This window comes from Ruditapes philippinarum, unplaced genomic scaffold (assembly GCF_026571515.1).
Source record: "Ruditapes philippinarum isolate M1 unplaced genomic scaffold, ASM2657151v2 ctg1754_1_1_1_1, whole genome shotgun sequence".
In the NCBI taxonomy this organism is placed as follows: domain Eukaryota; kingdom Metazoa; phylum Mollusca; class Bivalvia; order Venerida; family Veneridae; genus Ruditapes; species Ruditapes philippinarum.
In genome coordinates, this window is record NW_026866260.1 from 92,348 (window position 1) to 118,889 (window position 26,542).

The 26,542-nt window shown below is 32.3% G+C and overlaps 1 protein-coding gene and 1 long non-coding RNA gene across 5 annotated transcripts in view; both read left to right on the forward strand.

Annotated features, from left to right (window-relative positions):
• LOC132731942 (poly(A) polymerase type 3-like) overlaps positions 1-13,243 on the forward strand; it is a 29,425-nt gene extending 16,182 nt beyond the window's left edge. Inside the window, exons 22-23 of one of the 4 annotated variants that reach the window (XR_009625953.1) lie at positions 4,911-7,518; positions 7,805-13,243. Coding sequence is in view for 3 of the 4 variants with exons in the window: in XM_060718243.1 (XP_060574226.1) it covers positions 4,911-5,042 (132 nt within the window). In the remaining variant the exon portion in view is untranslated. Of the gene's footprint in view, positions 1-4,471; positions 4,807-4,910 lie in introns of those variants that run through there. The other 3 variants (XM_060718245.1, XM_060718243.1, XM_060718244.1) reach the window with 3 other exon arrangements.
• A 2,082-nt stretch (positions 13,244-15,325) lies between these two features.
• LOC132731940 (uncharacterized) lies at positions 15,326-15,867 on the forward strand. Its single transcript, XR_009625952.1, has 2 exons — positions 15,326-15,422; positions 15,665-15,867. It is a non-coding gene; the product is annotated as an uncharacterized LOC132731940 (long non-coding RNA).
• The last annotated feature ends 10,675 nt before the right edge of the window (positions 15,868-26,542 follow it).

Below are 26,542 nucleotides of genomic sequence, written 5' to 3' on the forward strand. Positions count from 1 at the left end.
TTATTTCTTGGTGGAAATGAATTGTAACTTTAAATGAAATGTAACAATAAGTTCTGTTAAATAAATAGGAAAGAGTACTTCTTTTAAAAGGTCATCATGTCACATGTTAGCATTTGTTTGTTTTTTTATGATTGTTCACTTTTCATGTTCTTCATCACTTTTAACCATACATGAACTATGCAGGGCTCAAATTTAACGAACACTCAAAAACTAGTGAACTTTAAAAGTAAAATAAAACCTAACTTTAAAAGTAAAATAAAACCTACTTGTTTGCATACTGTGGTAAATTCCATGGAAACAGTTTGTTATTTAACATTTATGTAACAAAATAACACAAGAAATTTTACACATTTTCAATCTTCATGAAAAAAAGATATACAAGATTAGATTGTGGTAGATGAAATCATTTGTGAAAAGATGTTAAATTTGAGCTCTGTGTTTCTGTCTTTCATTGGCATAAGCTTTGATTTTGTTTGGTATTTCATCTCATTGCCTTTGTTTACGTGGAAATTTTTGTAAACCTTTATTTGAAATGTTTTTATAGTCATTCTTTTATGTAGACTTAAGCTGTTCATTATTAAGTTTAGTTTGTGAATTGTTATAAAAATATTACTATCACATTACCAATAGAAGAAGATTAAGTAATAAATGAATTATATCTGTAACTTTATATCGAGTCAGTAGTTTTCTAAAAAAAAACTTGCTGAATATTAAATTTAAAAAACATACCTTTACCCTTACTTAGCTATTTTCATTGTTTCTCAACCTAGTCTGCAAGTTTTACCTATTACATGTATTTAACTTGACTTTATATTGATATTGAGCTTTATATTCTCCTGTAGAATGTGTATAATTAATAATCTGCTATAAATTTGGTCAGTCCATTGTTATGTTAAGAGATTTCAGTATCAATATTAAATGTTAAAAGAAGCCAGTGGTCATTATAGAACATGGTCAGACTTTACAAATAAGCTGTTTGACTTGGTTCAAAATGGGTAACATAGCTCTGTTACTGATTTTAGTATATAGCCATTGAGCTGTTTGACCTGACTATGGGTGAAATAGCTCTGTTAGTGATTTTATTATAGCCTCCAGCATTGAAATGGTTAAAGATGGAACTAGTGTAAATGGCTATGCTTACAATACTGTTTCATCCAAAGGCAGACTATGATGATAAATTAATTCTTGTTTATTAATAGCACTAAAATTTGATACCATACCTATTTTTCTTTTTCTGATGGTTTAAACTATGAAATATCTTATGTTAACCAGACACATGTTTGCTTTTATTATTTATCATGAAATCTTTAATTTTCATGGCACAACTAATATCACAGTTGAAATCTTTGTCATGTCTGTGGCATACATTTATGAACATGGACAAATCTGGTCAGAGAATCTCATTTTTGTATTTGTACAAAGTTTGGAGTAAATTAACAAAAAATCTGTTAAAAATGTTTCAACTCGAACCTTGATTAAAATCAACTTTGCCAATGAAAATTAATTGTTTCACAATAAACATGCATTTTATAGTTATTATTTTTTGCAGCAAAGATACTGTTATCCACTTTTGCAGATATTTGGCTCTCTATTAAGGGTGTAAATTAAGTATAATAAAACATGCTAAATAATTATATTAAAAGGAATAAACACCTTGTTCCTGGCTATTGATTACTTTGGAACACACTGGCTGTAATACTGACATTGCATCTTTGAAAATCAAAAATGCTCATTTTGCATAATTATAAGTTAAATATAATGACTGTGCACCATTAAAGTTAAAAATGCTGAGTTTGCATCATTTAAAGTTAAAAATGCTGAATTGCCACTGTCTGTTTGAATCATTCAGATGTTATATACTTTGATTTTAGGTAGGGGTTCATCAGTCTTACTAACTGGCAATGGTTCTGTAATGAAGTTGATAATGATTACATGTACATTGTTCCATTTCTATATGTGAAAACTCCAAACTTTTTAATTTTGTTGGCAAGAAAAGAAAACTCAGTATGTTATATCTGGTGTCATATTATATTCACTACTTGAACCATTTGCTGCAGTATCATAAAAATGACTTGGGACTTTTTCCTGTAGATACAAAAAAATAAGGTTTTTTTTCTTACATATGTTTACTGGTAGCAGGCTGTCAACCAATTCCTATATTCCTATAAAACTCCTATATTTTGGGTTGGAATCCTATATTTTAAAAAACCTCCTATTTTTCCTATATTCTCCTATATTTTGAATATTTTTCCTATATTTTTTTAAAAATATATTGCCGAGGAATTCAAAGAGATTTAAATTTTGGTACTGCTTTTGGCCTTTTGTATTTTACAGGTAAGAGAATGTGTATGCCTGCATCAGCATCACATTACTATGCTCAAGGCTGCTGTGCTCCACATAGCCATCTGCATGGTCACCATGAAAAGCAGTGCATCAGTATGTCAACTTTATTTCAGGTGACCATTCAGATGATGGTCATGCATTGCTGTAACTTTCTGCTGATGCTGTGGTTCAAAGCTAATGCAGGCTGTCCAGCATCCCTAAAATTCCTAAAAAAGTGAAAAATTCGAAGGGAATTCCTACAAATGCCCTATTTTTTCACTGAAATTCCCATGATTTGCCAACTCAAAATTGATGACATTGAAATGGTTTCGTTTCAACTAAAAGTTACTTTGACTATGTCAGTAACATTGCTATTTCATAAAGCAGTTGTTGATAATCATGTGGATAGTTAACAGCAAAAACACTACCATATCATGGTCCTGAAACTCAAATCATAACCATAAGAGTCCACTTATTCTGGAATATTTTGACACTGTTTTGCCAACTCCAGATATCTTGAATTTTATGTTTGTTCATTTTATCCAAATTTCTGAAGTGGTCCATTTATATCATATCATATTTGAAAATGATCATTATGAAACTGTTGTAACACAATCTTAATTAAAAACATGTATAAATAGTTGTCAAAAATTAATGTACAATTTTTTACTCACAACTCTTTTATTTAAATCTGCATAATATCAAAACAACATTGTAAAGTACTGAATGGGTTAACATAGACTTTGAAAAATTAATTCTTTCCCTCATACTTATTTATCCTTTTCGTATCTTTGTAGGAGAAATTGCTTATTTTGCCACAAAGTTATCAATTTCATTCAGTTCTTGTTCTTTCATTCATATGGTCCCATTTAGGAAAAGGCAGACTCATATAATTAATCACACTCAAAATAATTTGGCAGTTCACTGTTCAGTAATATAAAGCTCATTTCCAATTACAATGTACACACATTTTGCAATTATATGATCTAGATAAACTGCAACTGAATGGTCTGTGTGATGAACTTTTTTGATGTGCAATTCTTTGTGTTGATTATAGATGCTTCCCATTTATTCAAATGACTGTACTAAGGCAAATGCCTTTTTACTTTTTACCTACTTTTACAAAAAATTTCATTTGTCCATATTCAAAAGCTGCATTGTGCAAGAATTTCACTGTATAAGAATTCCTTTTAGACACTTGTTGTTATAAAAAAATTATTCCCAAAACATAGGTAGAACATGTTCTTTTTGACATGTTCAGCCATTTTAAAAAATATGGTTTGAACATGATTTGACTTTGACCATTTCCGCAGGGGAGGCAGTTGACCAGTGAGTCCACACTGGTAGCACCTTTGCTCAAACTAAACTAGAGCATTATTTGTGAGTTACTTATGTGTCAAATATGCAAAGGTTAGCTCACATCATGGTCTTTTGGGACCTTAGTTTATTTAGTCATAAAAATTGCAAATTTTAGCCCTAAAATTTCTATTACGTACCCTAAAATTCCTAATTTTAGCCCTAAAATTTCTGAAATATTACCCTAAAATTCGCCCTAATTTTATGTCGGAAGGTGCTGGACAGCCTGCTAATGGTTTCCTTCACTTATACGGTAGACATTTTATTGTAGAAACAGCATGTGTAAAAGTAAGAATAATTTACATTTATATAAGCATTGGTAAGTTAAACAATTTAAGTTGAAAACTCCTATTTTTTTGCCTCAAAATGGTCCAAAAACTCCTATATTTCCTGCTAAAATATTCCTATATTCCTCCTTTATTTTGGATAAGACCTGATTGACAGCCTGTGGTAGTTATCGAAAATTCCTTTGATTTAGATAGAGCTTTGGTATTGGTTCATAAGAAAATCACAGTTAAAGTCAAGATTCAAATGATCATATTTTTTTGATATAATTTTTTTTGGAGATATTTAAAAAATGAAAACAGTTCTGAAAAGCTCTATGTCTGGCTGGAACCCTTTTGGTTAATAATAAACATTTTCAGAAATCAATTGAAGTTGCTTCATCTCTATACAAGGAAAACTGAAAAAGAAGTATTAAACAGTATCTTTGATTGTGTCACATATAATTTTGTCACTGTATCACTGCATGCATCATCTTATTTGCTAAAATATAACGCATGTTTACTTCCAGGCATGAGGTAGGCCGGCAATTTGGAGATAAATACACAAAGGTTGTCCCAGTTTGAACACAAATCATCTTGTTTTAATAAAACACTAAAATCACGTTAAAAGTGCACTTAATTATGTAAAAAAAAAATAATAATATAAAAAAATAATATGGCAGAAAAGATTAAGAAGTCTGCAATAGTTAATATGTAATTACTAAAAGAAAGGGGTAGTAATTTTATGTGAATGATGACTGTATAGAAAATACAAAAACATACAGGTATCTGGCAACTGTGATTTGCATTTTGATATGATAATTGCAGATTAAATATTACATTAAAATTCTGGCTATTTGCAAAATTTATTTGAGGTAACAAGATCTGTTTTGATCCATTACGGTAAATATATATATAATGAAATATATATATTAGTGTGTTTACCATGGACATACTCTGCCTTTGTAGACAAGAGGGCGGCGGCTACCAAGCAAGGAGGTACCAGATTTGTTGAGCCCACTCGCACAGAACTCTGCCACGACTCCACCCAATGCAGCAACAGTACCAAAACACACAATTAAAATGGTCCTTAAAAGATGACCATAATATATTACATTCTTTTTCATTTGTTTATCAACTTACTTTCTTTGCATTTTGACATTTCATTGTTAAATTTGCAATAACTTTTGTAAGTCAAATAATATTCACTCAGCATTGTCACCATATTGATATAATGTTGAACAGATACTAGTATGTCTAAGGTTCATTCTATTGAGACACTTTTTATAACCTTTGATGATAATTATTAGAATATTTTCCTGACAGTTTTTATGATGATTTTACATAGATGTCAAACCTTAATGAGAAGAATATTAGCTTGTAGTACCCATGTACATGGTCCTCAAAGGTCAAGGCATATGGTGAAAGTTATCAAAAAAAGTGCAAACTTATTTATTTAAACAACAATTTGTTTTCACATCCTGACTTTAAGAAAACTATTTTTTGCAAAAGTGACACAATACAATAGCTTTTGTTTTTTGGACATTTTCTTTCTAATTTAAGTTGAAACTTTGAGGTTTGTAATAAACCCATACTTTTCAAGGGCACATGATAGTCATCTTATGTCATATCAGCCCTTTATTTGTACCTTTAGGTCAAAGTCATTGTTAAAGGTCAGACATCTTGACTGGGTTATGAGTCAGTGTAGGTAGGTCACCTTAACTGATATAAGTTGAATGACCTTGACTTTAATGTCACATGTCCGGGTTGCAAGTTGAAAGAAAGTGCTAAAAAAGACATTGGTACCTTTATTTATTGTTTTCTGTCAATATTTTGGAAATTTTGTATAAAAGAAGTACATGTAATGTTATTTGAGAGAATATATTATTTTTCTATTTCTGAATAAAATCAACAGAAATAATGTTGTTTTTCTTGTTGTTAAACAACCTGTTATATTGTGTGTTAAGAAATAGAATTATATGTATGCATAGTTAATTGTTGATGTAAATCAAGTTACCAAATGAAGTAGTAATTTTAGGGTAATTTAGCCTCATGATGACCTGATTTTATATACAATTCAAATATGCAGTTCAATAACCTTTTACCTACTACTGTATAATTGGAAATTTTCGCTTGTTGAAAAGTTAGCGAATTTAAAATTCCAGACATTTCACATGAGGAAATATGAGCGAATCATGCAAGGGTAGAATTTAAGACATTAAAGATTGGTTGATATTTACACTAAAGGAAATTTTAGTGATTTTCATCAATTCACGAAATTTGCCAATATTTCTGCATCGCTAACTTAACCACTTACAGTATACATGTATATCATTATCTTAAATATACTTGTCCATCTTTCAATCTGGACAAAACCATTCACATTTTGTAGGGAAAATTTCAAAATACAAACTGACTGAATTTCAAACAGTGAAGATCATGATCAGATGGCACAGATGAGCTGGCTGATCTTGGTCTGCACTGGTCACATAGGTAAATTTAGTTGCTGCCAGTAGGGTGAATGCTAAAAGAGGATAGTCTCCAAGATGAACTTTTACCGTATTGTTTACCATAATCAGTGTAACATGAAATGAGGGTAGAATTAATTATCACAAAATAGTTGCTAATTGTTTATAGTGCTGTGGCTATGGCTACAAAATTTGTCTAATTTTAATTTTAACATTTTTGAAACCTTGTTTATTGTAATACTGATTGTTAAATCAATATGGATACAGATTTTTGTGTATTTCTTTTCCCTTTTTTCTTTTTCAATATTTTTTGTTAAAACATTCATTGTTAAGAATCAGTGCACAAAATTGTTTTTTCAATCAAAGTTGTTTCTTTTCCTTATTTGACTAAGTAGCCTGATTATTCCTTATCGTTAGTTATATGCATTGTGTTTATGGTACCATATCTTGATAAAAATGTAATGGGTATTGAAAAAAAATTGTGTAAAATGCTATAAATATATGTCAAGGCCCATTTTTTTTTATGCTTAACAAATTTTAACTGAATTTTGTATGATTTTGTATATAAAACAAATTGATTTTTATGTGAGACTCACAATGGATGAGGCTTCATACCAAAACAAAATTAAATGTAAAACATTTTGATGTTTATAGCCAAATGTTGGTACAAAGTAAAACTGGACATAAAGACAAGTTTTGACAGTTTAGTCATGATCCATTTTTATGCAGTTTCATATATGTTAGATTGTAAACATAAAGTCAGATTTATCTATATCATGTGCAATTTGACCATTGTGGCCTTGAACATCTTTAATCTTAACCCTCACTTATACAATGAACTTGTCCAGTGAATTAGGAATAGTCTATTGTTAATTTTTAGGGATTTTCATGTAAAAAGTGTCTGGTTCTTAAGCTGGTTGCCTAGGATTACCATTAAAGTTGTCTAGAATTGCCATTATGGTTGTCTAGGATTGCCATTATGGTTAACTAGAATTGCCTGTATGGTTGTCTGTGAGTGCCATTATGGTTATCTGGGATTGCCATTATGGTTGCCTGTAATTTTAGGATTGCCATTATGTTTGTCTAGGATTGCCATTATGGTTGTCTAGGTTTGTCATTATGGTTAACTAGGATTGCCATTATGGTTGTCTAGGATTGCCATTGTGGTTGACTAGGTTTGTCATTATGGTTAACTAGGATTGCCATTATGGTTGTCTAGGTTTGTCATTATGGTTAACTAGGATTGCCATTATGGTTGTCTAGGTTTGTCATTATGGTTAACTAGGATTGCCATTGTGGTTGTCTAGGTTTGTCATTATGGTTAACTAGGATTGCCATTATGGTTGTCTAGGATTGCCATTGTGGTTGACTAGGATTGCCATTATGGTTGTCTAGGACTGCCATTACAAGAGTGCCAGTGGTTAAGTGGATATATTCTGCACCCAGCTTTAAAAATGAATCAAAATGAAATAAAAGAGTATTTCCATGCTCCTGCATGACCTTGACCCCTCAATGACCTTGGATGTCAAGGTCAGATTTATTTGGAAAGAAAAACATTGTAGTGAATAGGGGGCATTTGTAATTTAGGAAAACATTTGTATTTGTTCATGGTAAGTGCAAATTAAATTTCAAGGGTTGACTGCAAAAGTGCTGTAACTTATATGACATAAAGGACTTACAACAGTTTTGCGGACAACCCTCAAAATGTACATTTTAGAACTATCATTGTAAATATCTGCAGTCATTTCCATTATGATGTACATACTCATAATTTACCTCATATAGCTGTAAAATTTCTTTATGTACAGTTTATATACCATTTTTATTAATTCCTGAAAAAAAAATCTTGTTTGTTAAATCATTACAAATAATAGGAGTTTCTGTTTCATGGAAGTATTAATATTTTAGTCAATGGAAAAGGTTCATTAATGTATTATTTCTTGACAGTTTTCACATGCTCCTGGGACTTGTTTAGTTGTTTGTATAGCTGTAAATTTGTTTTCATCTTCCATCCTTACTTTACATCTCATAGAACAGCTTATAAGGTTTTGTTAATGCATCATCAATAAGTGGCCATCATTGTCCATCAATATATGCTGTTTGTTTGTATAATGCTAAAATATCAGGTCTAGTTAAAATAAATATCTTTTAAAAGTTTGTCAAAGTTTCACAGAGTCACTATATCTATGTTTGTAAAGCAGTCAAATGACTATTTCTTGTCATGTTCAGACTTGGTCTTTCAAAAATATAGAACATGATAATTACCTTAATTACAAACTTGTGTGTATTCTTAATGAGGGGCCATCTGCCCTGTCAGGCACTGAGAGTATGGACCCCCAGTTGTAAACTTAATTGGTAGAATTTGCTGTAAATCTAACGGTATCAAGTTAATGCATACCTGCTTACACATATATGTTGAACCTTTGGATGCTGTTTCAGATTGAAACTGTTCATTATATACTTAACAATGAAATATTGATGAAATAAAATGCTTATTTTCATTTTTCAATGCAGTGAAACATATTTTCCATATTTTCACTGGTGTCTTGCTGGACTACTTTCTTCTAAATTCAGTCCATATACATAATTTAAGGGAAATTCTTTCAAATTGTTGTGTCAAAAAAATGAAAAATGTATATAATAAACAGAAAATTCAAGTTTTTTTTTCTATAAATACAGGATTTATTTTCATCTTTTGGTATGAAAATTATCATATTTGACTCCTGGCTACCACCACTCATGAAATATTTATTTTCATACCACTCAATGAAAATAAGTCCTGTATTTATAGAAAAAAATTGAATATCCTCTATATATTATTCTTACATTTTATGCTCATACTGTTAAATACTGGGTTTTACCAGTGAGATATTTTTTCTGTATTTTTCACTGTATAAAACTCATTATGAAAAATCATATCAGCATAGAGTGTAAGAAAATCTGTCTGTTAATTCATAGATATGGAAATATGAGATTTATCTCATTTCAAAAGTGAAATTCTTTCATATTTCACCCTTGCTACTTTTTCATGAGGATGTGTTAGAAAAAAAAATCTTTTTTAATGAGATATGATCATTGAAAAGAATTAAATATCTTGCAATTACTTACTTGCAAACACCAAATGCCTTTATGTGTTGAATTTATACATTAAGTAACATTCATTAATGCCACTAAAAAAAAATTTTTTTTTTTTAAAATCCATTTTAACCATACTTAAAAAAAAAAATTGTTGATGTAAATAATGTGTACGTGTAAATATTTTATGTACAGAGGAAGTTCAGGAATATCATAGATAAAACATGATTGTAAATATGACATCATTTTTTCTGGTATAGATTACCGTATCATTTATTGTTTCGTATTTAATCACATTCTGAGTGTGGTCATAAGCATTACAACATTTATCATTTGAGTTATCTATGGTGGGGAATAAAGGCAAAAGGTCTGAAACAAACTTAATATTGGAGTTATCTATGATGGGGAATAAAGGCAAAAGGTCTGAAACAAACTAAATATTTGTGTTATCTATGGTGGGGAATAAAGGCAAAAGGTCTGAAACAAACTTAATATTTGAGTTATCTATGGTGGGGAATAAAGGCAAAAGGTCTGAAACAAACTAAATATTTGTGTTATCTATGGTGGGGAAAAAGGCAAAAGGTCTGAAACATTTAATATTTGAGTAATCTATGGTGGGGAATAAGGACATAATGTCTGAAACAAACTAAATATATTTGTGTTATCTATGGTGGGGAATAAAGGCAAAAGGTCTGAAGTAAACTTAATATTTGTGTTATCTATGGTGGGGAATAAGGGCAAAAGGTTTGAAATAAACTTGATATTTGTGTTATCTATGGTGGGCAATAAAAGCAAAATGTCTGAAATAAACTTAATATTTGAATTATCTCTGGTGGGGAATAAAGGCAAAAGGTCTGAAACAATCTTAATATTTGAATTATCTATGGTCGGGAATAAAGACAAAAGGTCTGAAGCATTACAAATAGCAGTCAAATGGTGTGATAATAAGATGATGGGATCCTTATAATGGGCATTGGTAATCAACAACATGACAAATGTTAACTTTGTTGTTCCTTCCATTTTTTTTAATCACTTTATGGAAAACTGAAATTTGTTACCACAGAATTGCAATGTGTATTTTTATGCCCCCACAAAGTGGGAGCATATAGCATTGCACTTGTCCGTCCGTCCGTCTGTACGTCCCGAAATCTTGTGAAGGCAACTCCTCTTAAACCGGATGGCAGATTTTGCTTAAACTTCCAGGGATGAACAACCTTAATGTGTAGATGGTAGTAAAGGAAGGAATTTTCGCTGTGACCAAATTTAACAGAATTATGGCCCTTTGTTGATTTTTTCTCTATATGCCATATAGAAATTTTGTGAACGCAACTCCTCTTAAACCGGATGGCAGATTTTGATTAAACTTCCAGGGATGAACAACCTTATTGTGTAGATGGTAGTAAAGGAAGGAATTTTCGCTGCGACCAAATTTAACAGAATTATGGCCCTTTGTTGATTTTTTCACTATTTACCATATAGAAATTTTGTGAACGCAACTCCTCTTAAACTGGTTGGCAGATTTTGCTTAAACTTCCACGGATGAACAACCTTAATGTGTAGATGGTAGTTAAGGAAGGAATTTTTTGCTGCGACCAAATTTAACAGAATTATGGCCCTTTGTTGATTTTTTCACTATATACCATATATATGTTGTCAGTGGGGGCATCCGTGTCCTTTGGACACAGTTCTAGTTTAGAATGAATATATTGTTGTTGATGTATTTTGAATGATTTTTCATTTCCAGATAAAAAAAATTATGGACAGAAATAAAGAAAAAAATAAGAAAATTATTTATGGTTTATGTTGGTCAGATTTAGAAATTGTCAACATTTTGATTTTGATTGGTCAATTGTATATATTTTGTTGAAGATACAAAGAAGTTTATTTTATTTGAATGTATTGTACTTTATTTGGTTTATTCTTTTTTTCTTTTGTGTAAATTTCGATTGCTGATGTTTCTTGAAAGATTAGCATTAAGAACTTGTAGGTTGTATTGTTTTTAACTTTTCTTAAATTTTTTACACTTGAGGGAATGTGGTCATTAAGATTTGTTCTTACCAGATCTTGTATATATGTCTGAATTTAAATCTCAAATATTTTTGGCATGCACTGCACTAAATAAAAAAAAATACTAATTATTTATGGAGATGTATTGTGCACATGCTTTTTGGTACTAATCCTGGAGTTGTAGCCCTTGAATTAGATTCAAGGCATTTTATTCACTGCCCTACTATGTCATTAACAGAACATTATCAAAAGTTACATAATGTTTATTGTTATGAGATGCTGTACATAAAAAATGGGTTTTAGATTTTTTAAATGGACAAGTTTTTGGCCCTTGACTTAGTCAAAATGGTGGAAATCTATATTTTGTTCCCTCAGTAAATGACAAAAACTAATAATGAAACATTAGTTGGAGAAGTTGGTGATTTTAGTTTCTATACCAGACCAAAAACATCAAAGTTATAGCCCTTGATGTAGTCAAAACTGAACAAATGGCAAAATATGCCAAATATTGCACATGTTATTTTGTTCAAAAGATAAAAAGGATGGGAGCTTACAAAATATTTTTTTATGTAAGAATCAAAACAGATTGTTAACAGGTATAATACAAACATACCAAAGTTATACCCCTTTTGTACCATCCAGTTTGTGTTCCAATTATATGGGATTGTTTACTAGAGTTACAGCCCTTTGATTTAGTTAAAGCACATTTTCACCGGCATTCAGATCTGGCATTTATTGTTTTAAGATTTGATAACACATTGTAATTTGTGAGCACTACATCTCTTAAAAACTGCCTTTCAAATGAAGACCATGTATTTTGTTTAGACTTAAATCCGTTGTTTGCTATTGGGGGGGGGGGAGAAATATACTATTGCAGTTTTTATATATTTGAATTATAAAAAGCATTAAAGTACTAATAATATTTTTTATGTTTAAAATGAGCATAATATTAGAGTTATTGCTCCCTAATTTTTTGTGATTTATTTAAAAGGATATAATTTGTTCTGATAATTTAATGTTTTTATCCTAATTTGTGCTAGTTATAGAAGTTATGGCCCAAAACACAATTTTGTATATACATGTATATAAATGATAACACTGAAAGTATTTCTTCTTTTTTTAGTGTGGCAAATTAATCTTTCCTTTTGTTAGTTATTGAATACAATGGCAGTTTTTATTATAATTATGTACTTGACAGATGTTTGTTTTTGCTCTGTAGTTGAAAAACTTTTATACCAATAACATTGATAAAGTCTCAAACAAAACAGTTTATCTAATTAAATTGCATCACTGCTTTACTGTAATTGATTAACGTCCGTGAAAAGAGAAGTTTTTGCTAAAAGTGCTTACATTAACAGAACTTATTTCATTATTGTTCAGAAATATGGGGCTTTGTTTTGACAGTTTACGGTAACAGTACTCTAATAATGCTCCTCTTAAAAAATGGATACCTCGTAAATTGGTTGATGAAGCAGTAGGTCATATGTTTCTTGAGCCCATGTTTCTATGTACTGAAATAATTTTATATTGCTTTATCTTTTTTCAAAGTGGATTTTTGTAAACAAATATTTTTTTTTTGCCTTTCAATATAATAGGACATGTAATTAGATGATCAGAAAGAATAAAAGTGTACATAGAGGACAGTATGTTGTGTGGAAGTTTTTGATCATAATTTTGTAAGATGTTGTTCTTATGTTTGTAATATACTGAAAATGTTATTATATTTTAAACTAAATAAAATGTGAAACTTGATTATGAATTATAGTTATAATTTCTGTCCAAAAGCCTTAAGAAAATTTTCCATCTTGAAAAGAATTACAATGTGCTTGAATAAAGTGGCAAAGTACATGTAATTTATTCATTGCAAGCAAGTTAATTAGTCCTTAATTACTTTGTTACTTAGAAAATGTCTTTATGAATGAATGAATATGAAAATGATTTAGGTGAGATTTTTATGAGGGAGCCGGCGTTTCTTCTGTAGACCATTTACGAAATCGGCGTTACCACGTAAATGGTCTTGGCTAATTTCAGAGTAGTTCGACAAAGCCTTATGTATACCACACTGTCCTGCACATGGGAGTAATGACAGAAATCTATAATTTGAGGGGAGCGGTGGCCTAGTGGTTAAGGTGTCTGTCTCTTAACACAGGAACCATGGGTTTGAGCCCTAATCGGGTCTCGACCATGTTTCTTCATATGACACCAGTACTGGTTGGTTTCAGGAAGCGGACTCGAAAGTGATTAATATAAGTTGCAAGAACTTTGTTTTGCAATCGAGCTTGAAGAAATATGTTTAAATCAAGTCTAAAATTTACTGATTACTTAATCAGTTTATTAATTTGGATGGTACACATAGGCATTCATCATTTAGTGTATTAACCTAGTGGGGTCTTCGAGGAGAAAATACTGCCGTGTTAGGCATAATGTATTTTCGAGGCCGCCGATGATGGCAGAAACGCCTTGAAAGTTGCTAACATTCTGACAGAAAATGAAGATCGGACTATCGGGGTAACGGGTAAAGAGTGATATCAGTGTACAGTGGTCACACTTTGTATATCAATAGCATTTACACAACACTGTTATATTACCATATAACATGGCTAAGTTTGTAATTTTCGTAGATGGTTTTGTAAACAGGCTAATGCATGAAGTTCTGCAAAATTTAAAATAGAATAAGTGTACCCGGAAATGTGAAATTTCTTGGTAAGGGTGGCTTAAGAACAGATCGAATGGATGCAGATCTTTATTCTGGTTGCTTATATTCTGAAGCTCATACAGCCTATAGATACATTGTACATTCAATTGAATTTAAGCTATTGTGAAAAACAAGTAAAGATGGTGAAATACTTACAACAAGAAATTTTACCAAATGTCTTCGACTGACAAAAGAAATAGCAAAGATCCCGTGAATGGCCAGCACATTATATGATATCAGCATACGGCACAAGGTCTGCATGTTATTCTAGCGTCATTAGGGTGTCAAAGTTTTAAAAGGTTTGCCGCCGCACGCAATACAACCTTAGAATGAATATTTTCTTATACACGAGGAGTCGTATTGTTGGACAATTCCAGAGGCCGCTTCCCGTTTGCGTGATAGTCTTGAATTTGTAACCCTTCAACTGTTGTTTATCTGTGAGTAAAACTGTAAAAAATACTGTCTAAAAGTATAATTTCAAATATTTTTTTTCAAAAATGATAAGATGCCTTTTCAGTATAAAATCAGACAAAGAAAATAATTAACTTTACACTGGTAAATATTTAAATGTCTCAAACACATTTTGATTTTCTAAGGTAAAAAAACTTTGCAAAAAAATGCCACAGCTAGGCATCGACATCGCATAAACGCCCTTAATATATTTAGCGTTATTTAAATGAATAAACGGTTATAGACGCTGATACTTTAGAAAGCTATTAAACGGGACTAATCAACTTTTATTTGAGAGTAAAGTAGCCTATGAAGTCCTTACTGAAAAATAATATGACCCTATACAAAGTTCTAACAAAGAGTATTCGTTTAGAAAGCAACTTCTACCTTTGACTTTAAAAAATAGGAGTTGGGAAACCTAATTAGGATTATGAGTTTCTTAGTCCTGTTAAGGAAACACAAACCAGTTTCTTGATAGAATATTTAATTAACTCATAATTAGAAGTTATAAAAGCCTAATTAGGACTTTGTTGACATTAATAATAGTAAGTTCTAATTAAGGTTTTTCTTTCTTCTAAGTTTAATTTTTTCCTTAGGGCCTCAAAGTGGTCTTAATAGCGAGACATTACTGTAAAAAACGTCACTATTATCCAATGAAAAGCGACGTTACTATAAAACGTTATGTAAGTCGTCACGTGTTTAATGTCATTATGACGTATATGACGTCGTTACGTTGTTAACAACGTCATTATCATTTGTCCTACTCTAGCAGAGATATGGGGCATGGTTCGTAAACGTTTCTTTTTAACTGGGTTGTTTTTATTAAAAAATATAGAGCATAGTCACCCCGAGCAGACATTTTACTGATGCGTGCTCAATATTTGACATTGCTTTGATTCTAAAATCCCTTAAATTATTGACTATTTTAAGATAAAGACTAGGCAATCTTTTATTGCTATTGGTTAACATTTATGTAACTTATAAGCAATACACTTATAACACCATTTTTCATTATATTTCTCTTTTAGATGATGCCGGTGGAAATTGCGCCAAAGAAAATGGAGGAGGCTTGTCAGACGAAATGATTGAGACATTTTTATTGTTGATAGAACTTCTTTGAACATTTAAAATTGTTTTTTTAAACTCGAGTTATTTGTTTCTTACTTTTAGACCTGACTTCAAATACGCATTGAATGATTTTGGAGAAAATGAAATACACTGTTACATTTTTTGTTTTTGTTTATTTCATTTATAGGTTTTGAATAAGGATTAAACCATTATATAAAGTATAATCTGTCTTGTATATGAATTCTCGTAAGGTAACATATCCTTTCGGTTGAATTTTTATGTGAAACATCGTTAACCTTTGTCAAAAAGGAATAAAAGGTCAACTAAAAAAGGTCAGTCATTTATCACACCAAATTTGATAAGATTGTTTCACTTTTATTTTTTTTTATTTTCTAAACGTGAGACGTAACGAATGCGGTTGTTTTGTATATTGAGCCTTGATATCCATGTATTAGTTAGTCTAAGTAGCGCTGGTCGTGCATTTGCACGAGTTACTATATTCAACCATATAATTATTCAGGCCTGTACTTACACTCAAATCCCATTAGATCAAGACAGTCTTCAACCGTTCTGTAAAGTGGTATTCAGATTATAAAGTATGTGTCGAGTGAACTCAGGAAAGTTGAAAATCTGTGAGATAAGAAGGGGGCTACCTTGAGGTGTCCTCAATAAAATAATAATACTGACTACCACTTAGTTTTTAGTATTGATTTTGAGTGCATCGTATACGTGAAGTGACAGTATTTGAGGTAATTAATGGTGAAAAAAAAGACACTTAGGGATAGAGAAAATTAAATTTATGTCAGAAGTTGAATTTTATCAGAAATTTCGGCAAAGATTTCAATAAGTCAGTCTTTTAAAAGGCACGTTATGCCTAATTCTTTTTTTAATTGTTTATAAAAATATTTAACATTTAAAGTTGCACTTAACGTGCAGTAATGTGTTATGAAGGTAGAAAAAATGTAAACAATGTAGTATTTTTACTTTCATACGAATGATAATGCACTATGATTATACCCTTTGCAGAAAAAAAGGATAGTTCAGAACTGTTACAAGATACCAAGAATTGAAAAATAAAAATGATAGAATTTCTGAGGCATAATGGTACTTTAAAAATGTTATAAGATGATTAAGAAGAAAAAACATAATTGTTAATTGATTTTTTTTTCACTGACATAAAAAATGGATGCTACTTTCAAAATTAAGTTTACGCTATTGAAATGTATTTTTATAGTTCTTATTAAACGCCTTTCAGAAACCTTTCACTACTTTCTTTAGCTTCCTTTTTTCGTCATGTCTTTCAGGTTTTCCAACATTGTTTTGCTATTCTGGCATTTACTTCTTGAAAACTATTTAATTCTCTTTAATTTTCTCCTCATGCTTTTGTTTTATTGAACATAGATTTCAAAGATCTTGAATAATTAAATATTTCAACATTTATCCCGCTTCGGTGAAATACACGACATGGTTACACTTTTGCAATATATATTGAGTGATGTTATGCAATAAAACCGATCGGTCTCCCTCACGAGAGGTAAGGTTTAGTGAACAAAACGAATACCACTAGGGTAGGGCATGTTAAACGTTGTAATATTCAATAAATTAAATTTTTGGTCTATATCCAATATTTATATTGTATAACTTTAATTTTATATGCTATTCCATAATATTTATTCTATCCTACTAAAAATATTTGTTCATCAAAAATATTTATGTGCGATAATTTTCTATATATATGTTCTATATTTGAAAATATATATTGTATAATTTAAAATATTTAATGGATTCAGTACTGAAAAATATTTATTCGATAATTTGAATTAGGGATAGAACACTTAGCATATTAAGCCCCGCCTTTAAAGTAAGCACGAATTTCTGATAACGCGTTATCATCCTGATAGACTATAGTGTAGTGGAAATATCCCCGTGAATGTCACTTGTAAATAGTGCATATGCTATGTATGTAAAAAATGCAATCTCATTAAAATCATATCCTAACTGTCGCTTCACTACCCTACGCTCGGAGAGTAACGGAGCAAAAACGATGATCTGATTTTAATGAGATTGATCACATTTATCTTTGCAATCACAATTCATATGTCACTTGTAAAAGAAAAACTCGCGTTAAAATTATGCCGTCGAAACGTCACTAAATTCGATCAATAAGAAATTGTGTCAATAGTAAGTCGAGAAACTGTCTAAAACATAGAAAGGGATAATGGAAAAAGGGAAAAGGTTAAGGTAGCCACAGCACAGTTTTTGATTGAAATAAATGATTAAGAAAGGGTGATTGAGAAATTGAAAAAAAAAGAAAAATAAGGGAGAGGCAGAAAGAAGAAATTTTCAAGGACGTTGGTGACGTCAATCGCCGAGAGAGACGTTGAAAAGTGGCAGGCGATTGACTGCGGACATTATAAACGATGTTCGACAGTAGCTACGGGACTGTGCAATCAACTCTAAGTAAGGAATTTAAAATGATAAATATTAATGCAATTATTATCACACTGGCCATAGCTTTTGCAGAAGCGGTTGGTTCATCGCAGTGGCGATGGAGATTTCGCCGCAGAAGCGGTGGATTATAAGAATCTTACACTGGCTGCCGGTACAGACCGGAATATCTTGCTCGAGGGTAACTGTTTACGGCGGTAACGAGGCTCTGCCGAGTTTCCGCTAAACAGTTACCCGAGAGCAAGATATTCCCGTCTGCACTGACAGCTGGTGTTTGATTCTTTTTCTTGCATATTACATATCAATTATTTTCAGAACAGAAATTACAAAAACGGATATTCTAATAACGCACTTTTTTCTTATAGTAGCGTATGAACTTACATTCATTCATAACGTTTAAGTGACGTCATCCTAAGAACGCAATTCATTCATAAAAGGCTCGCGTCAATGACGTCATTTAATACACGCGACTTGTCTTACATGGGGGTGTAAGATAGAGTTTTCTAGCACCGGTGTAAACGGTAGATAATCCTGTCTGATATGCAAGAAAAAATATGTCTGTCGGTAAGTTTATGACTAAATTCTACTTTATGTTTAAATGTTTTACCGGAAACACCTAGTGAGACTGGAGCCCACATACGAGTGGTGTTCGAAAATAATTGCTTATTGTTCTCTATCTCGTGATCCACGTGGGACACGATAAAAACCAATACATACCTGTATAGGGTAATTCAATACTACACAACGGTGTATAAATGTACATGTTAGACTAAGTGTAAGACATACAATTTGCCATTTAAATACGCGCAGTCATTGACCACTGAAGTAACAAGAGCGATCAGTGATCACATGTGTCGCCTCATGATGGCCAATTTTATGTTGGGACAAGTTTTGTGAGAGACGGACAGACAGACGGACAGTGAACAACTAGACTTGGTACTGATCATTCCTGTAAAGTTTGGATGAAATTGCACCAGTAGTTTATTAGGAGTAGTCCGGACAAGCTTTTGTGTATCTGGCAACACACAGTAAAAAACACCTTTTTATCAAAGGGCCATAACTCGGCCAAAAATCATTCAACCGGAAAACCCGTGCAAAATGCGCAAGGACTTGAGCTACAGATCAATCCTGTAAAGTTTCATTGAAATTGCGTTAGTGGTTTAAGAGAAGTAGTCCGGACAAACTTTAAAAATAAAAATTATTAAAGGGCCATAACTCTGACAAAAATCATTGAACCAGAAATTGCTGACAATATGCACAACTAGACTTGGTACTGATCATTCCTGTAAAGTTTGGATGAAATTGCACCAGTAGTTTATGCATGAGGAGTAGTCCGGACAAGTTTTGTGACGGACAGACGGACAGCCTATATGTCGCCACTACTCCGTAGAGGCGACACAAAAATGGTTGGTAGAAGCGTCGACAAAAAAGATGAAATACGGACTTACATCAAAGCTCGCTCAAAACTGGGTTGCTCTTTGAAGCAGTTGATGACTGAACTCTCTACAGCTTATGGGCCTTCTTGTGTGTCTTATGACAGTTAGGCGATGGAAAAAGAAATTTGAATCTGGTGTAGAGAGCATCAAAAAATGCACCAAAATTAGGTAGGCCAAAATCTGCATCTCGAAACGAAATCGTTTCCAAAATAAAGGATATCATTGAAGGAGATGCCAGATTTACAGTTCATGATGCTCTAAATCCAATATTTAAACCATTATTAAACACATGTTTGACATTTATTAAGAATTTAAATAAAATGGATTTCTGACGCATGATGTGCCTTTGGAGATAATATTATAATATGTGCTGTTGTTTTTTGGGGTTTTTTTTGTCAACAAGTATATCTTCTTCTTCTACATATTTCGAATTTTTTATTTTCTATCTCTTATTTCATGCTTTTCTAAAATTAAATGAAAGTGCTCGTAAAGGTCACCAATTTTAACAGTAGTTCACAATGTCATACATGTATATGACACGTCTTGATGAAAGTCGATTTGCACGAAATTCACGCGCTTTTAAAAGACAATGGAAAAATACTGTTTTATATACTATTCACAATGCAATTTTGTTTTATGCAACAGCATGTTTTTCGACGCAAAGGCATGCATTTACAAAACTTGCACAACATATTTTAAAATCTGACGAACTTGTAAATTTTGGAAATACGGAAATCGTGTTAACTGCGTTATTACTGGGTCTTTCAAATAGAAATACTCTTGTTATTAACCGCATTTTGAAGGTGAATTCATGCGTTTTTTATAAAAAAAAGTATATTTTTGTAAAATGTCTGTAAAGATAGAATCCTCAATGATTGAAAGTGAAATGACATTGCCTTGTCATGCAACATCATGTTAGGAGAACTAGCATGAATTCGCCTTTGACATTGCGATGTCGCCGCACAGCAACACGACGATGCGATTTAATTTTGGCGGGAATAGCCACAGACACTTGGGGTTTGGAGCTCAAAACGCTTTTAAAATCCAAATAAAATGCATATTTTAAAATCCAAATAAAATGCATATTTCAACATCTATAATAATACACTATATACTATACACTATACTGTATTATTATAGATGTTGAAATATGAATTTTTTTCAAAACGGCTTATATTAAGTTTTTTATATATATATATATGATCAGTACATGTGCTGGGATTGACAAATACGCATTTTATTTGGATTTTAAAAGCGTTTTGAGCTCCAAACCCCAAGTGTCTGTGGGAATAGCTTTTACTTTAATATAACCTGATCTATTCAATGCAAAGTAATTTGAATCAAATAATTTCGATTCAATGTATCACATGTTTCTTTTGCTGTAGGCAAAGTTGAGATCTGTTTATTAGAATACTTTCCTCGTGTATAAATCTCCACACGGCTCTAATCTGTCCAATTCGAATTATCAGATGAGTGAATTTCACTACCGTCAATTTGCGTGGTTAAGTCTATTATTATTATTAGGGGGGTGTCGAACGATACTTTTTAAGCGAGGTGAAAAGGTACGATACGGAGTAATGGAGGATTTTAGCATGTTTACACCCGTCAGCGTGTGTATATTTTTTATAATATTGCTAGAGTCATTGACTATCAAAATCGCAAATTTCACGTGGACCATGTGGGGCTCTGACCTACACATATTATCTCGAAACCATGGTAAAAAGGATATTTAAGGTAAGTTGGCTGTAACTACGGTGGAACAAAGGTGACATGTGTGTTTTTGTTTATCTCATGCGCACGAGATACTATGTCGTGGCCACGAGTTACCAAGTCGTGGCTACGAGATAGCTAAGTCGTGGCCACGAGATACTATGTCGTGGCCACGAGTTACTAAGTGCGCACGAGATAAATGTCACCTTTGTGCCACTATATGTAACTGATTTTGTGTCGGTGAAAAAATGATGAGAGCCCATACCGTGAATGTAAGTTCTACTTGCAACTTATCTAAATACTCATTGTAGCGTTGCATAGCAAATGCTTTTGTGCAAAGATATTTATTGACGTCTTGTTGTCCGAAAATTAATCTGTACGATGAGTTTTGGTACGATAAGATTACTGTACGCTGAAAAAGATTCGAAAATTTTGGCAGTGGTAATTATTACTTCAAACTTTTAACCGTCATCAATCTTCTTTAATTGATTTTAATAGGATCTTGCTGACGTCATTACCCTTGCTTATACTTATAAATACTCAAATAATTTTGTCACCTTTATTCCAAGAATTAACTTCCCTTTGATGTTAAATGTTTGTTATAAGTTTTTTATTCACCCTGTATATTTCCTGTCCTTTTTATATCTGAAGTAAATTACATGTACTTCAAATTCTATGCAGTTTATCGAAAATGCAAAATAGAATTTTCTGTTTATGTCTGCAACTTGAACGTTTTCTTCGTATTGAATAGGTAAAGTATTTATCATAACTGAATTTTTTATACTTATCCGCTTAAATGTTTCACTCCAATAAATATTTCTGAAGAAATGAGTTCTGAGACAGTTAGGAAAAAAGAAAACGTCAACGGGTGGGCTATCTAGAATGCGTTACACGGTTGCAGAAAGACAGATTTTGCCGTTGTTAGTTTAAGGATAAAACCAAGGGCGTTCAAAAAAAAAAAGAATTTGACAGTTTTAAAAATTTCATTTTGGATTTGAACAAACATCCAAGGCAATAGTGAACTTAAACATAAGGGAGCTATAATGTGTATTTCCATTCGGATAATTTGCTGTTCGGGTGTACAATTTCGTGGTGATACAAATTCGACTGTGTTTGGTATATATTGTAATTTAAAATCTATATAATAATTGAGCCGCGTCACGACAAAACCAACATAATGGGCTTGCGACCAGCATGGATCCAGACCAGCCTGCGCATCCGCGCAGTCTGATCAGGATCCATGCTGTTCGCTTACAAACTCTATAACAAGTAGAGAAACTGATAGCGAACAGCATGAATCCTGATCAGACTGCGCGGGTGCGCAGGCTGGTCTGGATCCATGCTGGTCGCAAACCCATTATGTTGGTTTTGTCGTGACGCGGCTCATATGTTAATTTCACTACTGTGCTTAAATTGTTTAGTAGTAAAATAAAAGTAAAGCCTCTTGTTGGTGTTTATGTTTTTATAAAAATTTCTTATAAAATCATTATAAAGTCTTAATATATGGTTTTCTCTCTCATTTTCTGGCTAACTGGTGGAATGTACTGGTGAAAATGCCCTTTGATGCTAAATTTTCATTCAACATGTTTCACATACATACGAGCTTAATACTAAACTCCGGCAAGATGGTACACATAAAGAAGGCCATTGTGCACTGCCATGTCCAACCACGGATTTATATTACTTTGTAGTATAAATCCGTGGTCCAACGGATCTTTCGTTAAACAGGGCTTGTAACAAACATTCCACAATCTTTAGTGATAGAAAAGAGAAAGAACTCTTTCTCATACACAAGTATATGGCCTGCTCCGCGTGCACTTTATTATTCGAACAAAATGTACAACATGCAACAAATATATGAAGCAAACCGACTCTTACCCACGTTATTTGTCACGTATCGTACCCTTTCACATTGCTTAAGTATGCATTCGACACCCCTTTGTTCAATAATGAAAAGGTCAGAGAATCGAATTTTTTCCCGAAGTACGGCGGAGAGTGCCGGAAATTTTTCCACTTTACACATTTAAGATCACGTGACCATTTGAGTGTTTATCAACAGCCAACATTATTTTTGGTGGGAATGTCGTACCGAGAAGATGGAAGGACTGGTGTTCCCTGATAGGAAAGTAAGTTTGTTGATTTTTACGAATTGTGTCGATTAAATTCTTTATTTATTTTCCAGCTACCGGCCTGTGTTGTGTACCTGCTTATTTTTATAGCCAGGTACGTACATTTGCACGTGATAATTGTCTATTAGAAATGATGTGCTATTTTTAGCTGTTAGTGTTCATTTATTATGATACATAGGTTATTTTAGTTGATCTTTTGAGATTTGAAAAGGGGTTTGAGAAGTCGATTTTAGATCAAGCTGGCCAGCCGCGCGACGTTCTATACATCGGCGGTTTTTGTTTATGTATCTCCCGCGTGCTGATGTATATACATGTACGAATTTGGTGCATACATATATATTTCCTACCTCTCTTTACTAACAAATATATTTTTGTGTAATTTGTACATATACACAGTACGTTGATGTTGAAATGGGTTTATGATAGTCCAAAAAATGTTATAAAATGTAATTTTTGCCTTGTTAGTGATAGAAGTAAAGTAATTTAGTGATATGTAAAGTGGTACTGAATTGTTGTTTTTCATGGCATTTCCTGTCAAAATGTTTATAGTATTAGTGTTATTTTAGTTGATATGTTATGAAATTAGAAATTGGGCTGTGCTCATCCAATTGTTTTAAAATGTGATTCTGCCTGGCTTCGCGCTGCGTTTACTTGCTATTTTAAATGTTCTAAAATTGCATAATACCTAATTAAAATTATCACACCCACCTTTATAACCCTAATGTGCTCTCCTTTGTCCCTTCCTATATAAAATGTCAAAATGTTTATAAATTTCTTTCATGTATAAAATTGTTTTAGTTTAGTTGATAGGAATGTGTTTATGCTGGTCAATGTTTTTAGATGCCAGTCTGGTTCAGTTTGTGTAATCGCGCGCGTTTTTAGATATAATCGTGATGTTAGCTCGTGCCGAATTTTGATTTATACTTTTGTCATTTCTCTTCATTATTATAATCATAACCATAGTGCTGTATTGTATTTGATTTGATGCTAGTGTATTTGATATGAATATTTGTCTACCCACTATGAAATAACTATAATGTGTATTAATTCATTCACCCAATCCCCATTCCCTTTAGACCTGTTGTTTGATGTATAAGCCACTCCTTTTAATGCTATGTTTATTACAGTTAAGAGTTTAGTTTAGAAGTCTTGTACATATTATGAAACTGATCAATTAATATGTTTGTGTTTTAATACCTATATTTTTTGTACTTGTAGATCTACAGTACTTGGAAGTTGCCAGGTTCTTCTAATTGTATAATAGAATTATAATAATATAATTATATTCCAATATTTTGTGTCTGGAGACCCCTTTGAATAGAAGAGGTTGGAGGGTCCTGATTGTGGTGGATAGACGAAGATGTGGATGGCTGTGTAACATTGGCAAAGTCTATGTGTTGGAATGTGGCATGATGGAGCAATTGGTAATTTTAATATGTTACTTGATTTTAAGAATTTTGTCATAATAACTCTTTTTTGTAAACAATTTGGTATTTCGTGTTGTGTGTAAATTTGTAAAAAAAATTACAGGTATTATTGAGTATTTTACTATATTTTATTTGATTTCAATGGATTTTTCATTAAGAAAGATTTGAGTTTAAGAAGATTATTTAAATCAGTTGAGAATTTCAGTTGATTGTCTATAGCTATATAGACTGGAAGGTCAGTGGTTCTATTCATAATGTCAAATTGCTCCTCTTTGCACTTTAATGGTACTTATTTTCATATGCCACATAACTTAAAACCATTAAAATTCAAATAGTTACCTGTTTAGTAGGAAAGTAATTTGTAAAGATATTGAAGATGTTAGGGGCGTCCGTGGCCGAGTGGTTAAGGTCGTTGACTTCAAACCACTTGCCCCTCACCGCTGTGGGTTCGAATCCCGACAGGGACTCAGGTGCCCGTTCGTGCCTGAAATAATGCACAGAAAGGCACCTGAGGTCTTCCTCCACCAGTAAAGCTGGAACGTCGCAAATATGACCTATACTGTGTCGATGTGACGTAAATCCCCCCCCCCCCCCCCCCCCCCCCCCCCCCCAAAAAAAAAAGATATTGTAGATGTTAAAATTACGAGATTGGAATGTTGTTTTGTTATCCCTATGATCTTTCAGACCATGGAGTTGCATTAAATGTGATGATGGATGTGATCTTGCAGACCATGGAGTTGCATCAAATGTGATGATGGATGTTATCTTGCAGACCATGGAGTTGCATCAAATGTGATGATGGATGTGATCTTTCAGACCATGGAGTTGCATCAAATGTGATGATGGATGTGATCTTTCAGTCCATGGAGTTGCACCAAATATGATGATGGATGTGATCTTTCAGACCATGGAGTTGCACCAAATATGATGATGGATGTGATCTTTCAGTCCATGGAGTTGCACCAAATATGATGATGGATGTGATCTTTCAGTCCATGGAGTTGCACCAAATATGATGATGGATGTGATCTTTCAGACCATGGAGTTGCACCAAATATGATGATGGCTGTGTATGTGTTGGAATGAGGCATGATGGAGCAATTGGGTATTTTACTAAACATTACTTTATTTTAAGGATTTTGTCATAGTATTTTTTTTTTGTACACAATTTGGTAATTTGTGTTGTGTAAATTGGTGAACAATTTCAGGTATAATTGAGTATTTTACTATATTTTACTTGATTTAAATGGATTTTCATTAAGATAAGACCCGATTTTAAAAAGATTATTTTATTCAGTTGAGAATTACAGTTGATTGTCTATAGCTAGCTAGACTGGAACGTCAGTGGTTCTTTTCATAATGTCAGTTTGCTACTCCTTGCACTTTTATGGTATATTTTCATCTGCCACATAACTTTAAACCATTAAATAACAAGTAGTTGTCTGTTTAGTTGGAAAGTTATTTGTAAAAATATTGTAGATGTTAAAATTATGAGATTAGAATGTTGTTTTGTTACCCCTGTGATCTTTCAGACCGAGGAGTTGCATCAAATGTGATGATGGATAGATGTCAGAAAGTGGACAATGACAGAGTAATGAAGAACTTGACATGCATGGTGGAAGTTGATCGAGACTATCAATTCTTCGAGAGGTCCAGCGACTTTATACTCGCAAGAAGGATATGGTATG